This window comes from Manis pentadactyla, chromosome 10, assembly GCF_030020395.1.
Source record: "Manis pentadactyla isolate mManPen7 chromosome 10, mManPen7.hap1, whole genome shotgun sequence".
In the NCBI taxonomy this organism is placed as follows: Eukaryota; Metazoa; Chordata; class Mammalia; order Pholidota; family Manidae; genus Manis; species Manis pentadactyla.
Genome location: NC_080028.1, coordinates 30,028,868 through 30,031,319, shown reverse-complemented (window position 1 = coordinate 30,031,319; position 2,452 = coordinate 30,028,868). Strand labels below are relative to the sequence as shown.

At 43.9% G+C, this 2,452-nt stretch overlaps 1 protein-coding gene across 1 annotated transcript; it reads right to left on the bottom strand.

Annotated features, from left to right (window-relative positions):
• Positions 1-972: 972 nt before the first annotated feature.
• Positions 973-1,902, bottom strand: LOC118914841 (olfactory receptor 8S1-like). The gene has a single exon (XM_036890092.2). The coding sequence runs from the start codon at positions 1,900-1,902 to the stop codon at positions 973-975; it is 930 nt and encodes a 309-aa protein (XP_036745987.2).
• Positions 1,903-2,452: the final 550 nt, after the last annotated feature.

Genomic DNA, 2,452 nt, shown 5'->3' with positions numbered 1-2,452 from the left:
CACAGTCTGAAGGCAAACTTTAAACTCATTAACTAGAAGAGCGAAGCTTATAGAAAAATCGTATGGGATTCTCATGATACAGGCTATAGAACTGTAGGGTTGATGCTTTAGTGGTAAACCCTGGAGTCTTGTGGTCTTTGAAAGTAGTCAAGCTGGGAGGTCTTTTCCTATTGGCACTTACTGGGGAGACAGCTTGTTGGGAATTATTAAGGAATAGTGAGACATAATTCACCTGACAGGTTGCTTCCCCATAGCACAAAAACTGTATCTCTAAACATAATTGGGATGAACATTTTGATGATTAAACATATTTAAAAATCAGAAACAGTTATTTATGCAACTATCCAATTTGCATTGGCTGCCCCTGTGAGGCCTCGTGCTGTACAAGTGTGGCAAAGAGCAGCTTAGAGCACAGGCACAGGTTCCAGCTTCACATTCGCATGGGAAGTATCCTCATCTCTGGGGCTGAGTTATTGGACCACAATGAGAATCTACTGAGCTTATGTGAAATTTTTGCCTTAAAACATTTTACTTTTTATTTCAAAATTCAAAATTGATATATAATTGACATGTCTCTTTGTATAAGTGTAAGGTGTAAGCATGTTGAATTGAATAAAGATTCAACAGGTTTGTTTTATGCTCCCTTCTGTGATACTTCGGTGACTTTATTTCATGTTGTTCACTGAACTGCGTAGTGAAGAGAAACAGGATGGGATGAAGCCCCTTCAAAGCAGCCAAAAGACAGTTCAAGGAAAATGGCTGGATTCATATGGTCATTTGAGGTTTTACTTTGCCCCTCATCCAGAATGAATGTGATCCACTTTTCTCTACCTGGACCCCAAAAGATTTGTAAATTTCTATTATACTCTCTTAGCTCCACATTCAGGAAAATCAGGAAATGCTCTTAGTGTTAACTAACAATGGATCCTGCTATAGTAAACTAACTCCCCACAATCTTCTGTCTTTGGCCAGCTAATATTTGAGATATTTTCTAAAAGTCCTTCTCACAGCTGCTTTAACTTCATTGTTCTTCAAGCTGTAGATGAGGGGATTCACTAAGGGAGTGACCACACTGTACTGGACAGAGGTGATCAACTCCAGGGGTGAGCCTGAGGTTGGCATGAGATAACGAATGAAAAATGAACCATAAAATAGGAGGACAGCAGTGAGGTGAGAGGAGCAGGTGGAGAAGGCCTTGCCTCTACCCGAGGAGGAGCTGTTATTGAGGATGGTGGAGACAATAAGGATGTAGGAGAATACAATCAGCAAACAGGTTCCAAGTGCATGCAGGAGACTGGAACAGAGCAGAACAGTAAAACTGGTGGAGACATCAGAGCAGGACAGAGGGAAGAGAGAGGGCAGCTCACAGCTGTAGTGGGGGATGGACTGATCCTTACAGAAGTCCAATTTCATAGCTGGTAGGATGTTGATGAGTGCATCCAGAAAGCTCAGGCCCCAGGAGCTGCACACCAGCCTCATACAGACCTGGTTGGTCATGACCTGTCCATAGAGCAGAGGGTGGCAGATGGCAACGTAGCGGTCATAGGCCATTACTGTGAGCAGGCAGGCTTCAGTGCCCCCAGTGTCAAACACAAAGAAGACCTGAGCCAGACAGCCCCCCACAGAGATGGTTTTCTTCTGAGACAGGAGGTTCTCTAGCAGCTTAGGCACAGTGGCTGAGGAGTAGCAAAGATCCAGGAAAGAGAGGTGACTCAGGAAGAAGTACATGGGCGTGTGGAGGTGAGAATTGGTCCTGATGACCAACAACATCAGCAGGTTCCCAATCAGGGTCAGGAAGTAAATCACTAGGAACAGCACAAAGAGCAGGGCCTGGACGTGGGGGTCTGCAGACAGTCCAAGGAGGATGAACTCAGTGATGGCGCTGTGGTTCCCCAAGGCCATTTGGAGAGAATACAGACTAGAAATAAAAAGAGGAACAGGGAATGACTTCAGCAAAGTGATGGAGTGTAGAGCTCCAAGCTCCTGTTCCTTTATAGAAATATCAAAAAACAAGCAGAGACTGTCAGCACCTATTTTGTAGGTACTCTGGGAAACAGTTAGTGGTTTACAGTAACCAAGCCAACACTCCATAAAGAAAAATGAAACTTAAAATTAGTAGGAAAGCTTTGTGTCATTTTTATTTTCCCTTGCCTACCCCCTCCCAACCTCAGTAGCCACCTTGAAGATAACAGTCCAAATTCCCAGTGTTGAGCCCTGGTCCCAGATCTGGAGGGAGCAGAGCAAACCTTATTCACAAATTATTGTGTTTGCTGTTCTAAGTTGTCTGGGGACTCCTGAAGGACTTATCCAAGGTGCTCTGTCTCATTTTCACATAACACGGAAATCATTCAGGGATCAAAAGCAGCACATATTGTTTGAAAAGAGCATAAGGCTAACAAAAACCTGAGGCTGCCTGCAGCAAATGATTACGCCTGAAACATCTAATAGACCA

Excerpts from the sequence above, each read along its gene's own strand:
- LOC118914841 (XM_036890092.2), bottom strand. The coding sequence starts at position 1,902 with ATGGCCTTGGGGAACCACAGCGCCATCACTGAGTTCATCCTCCTTGGA.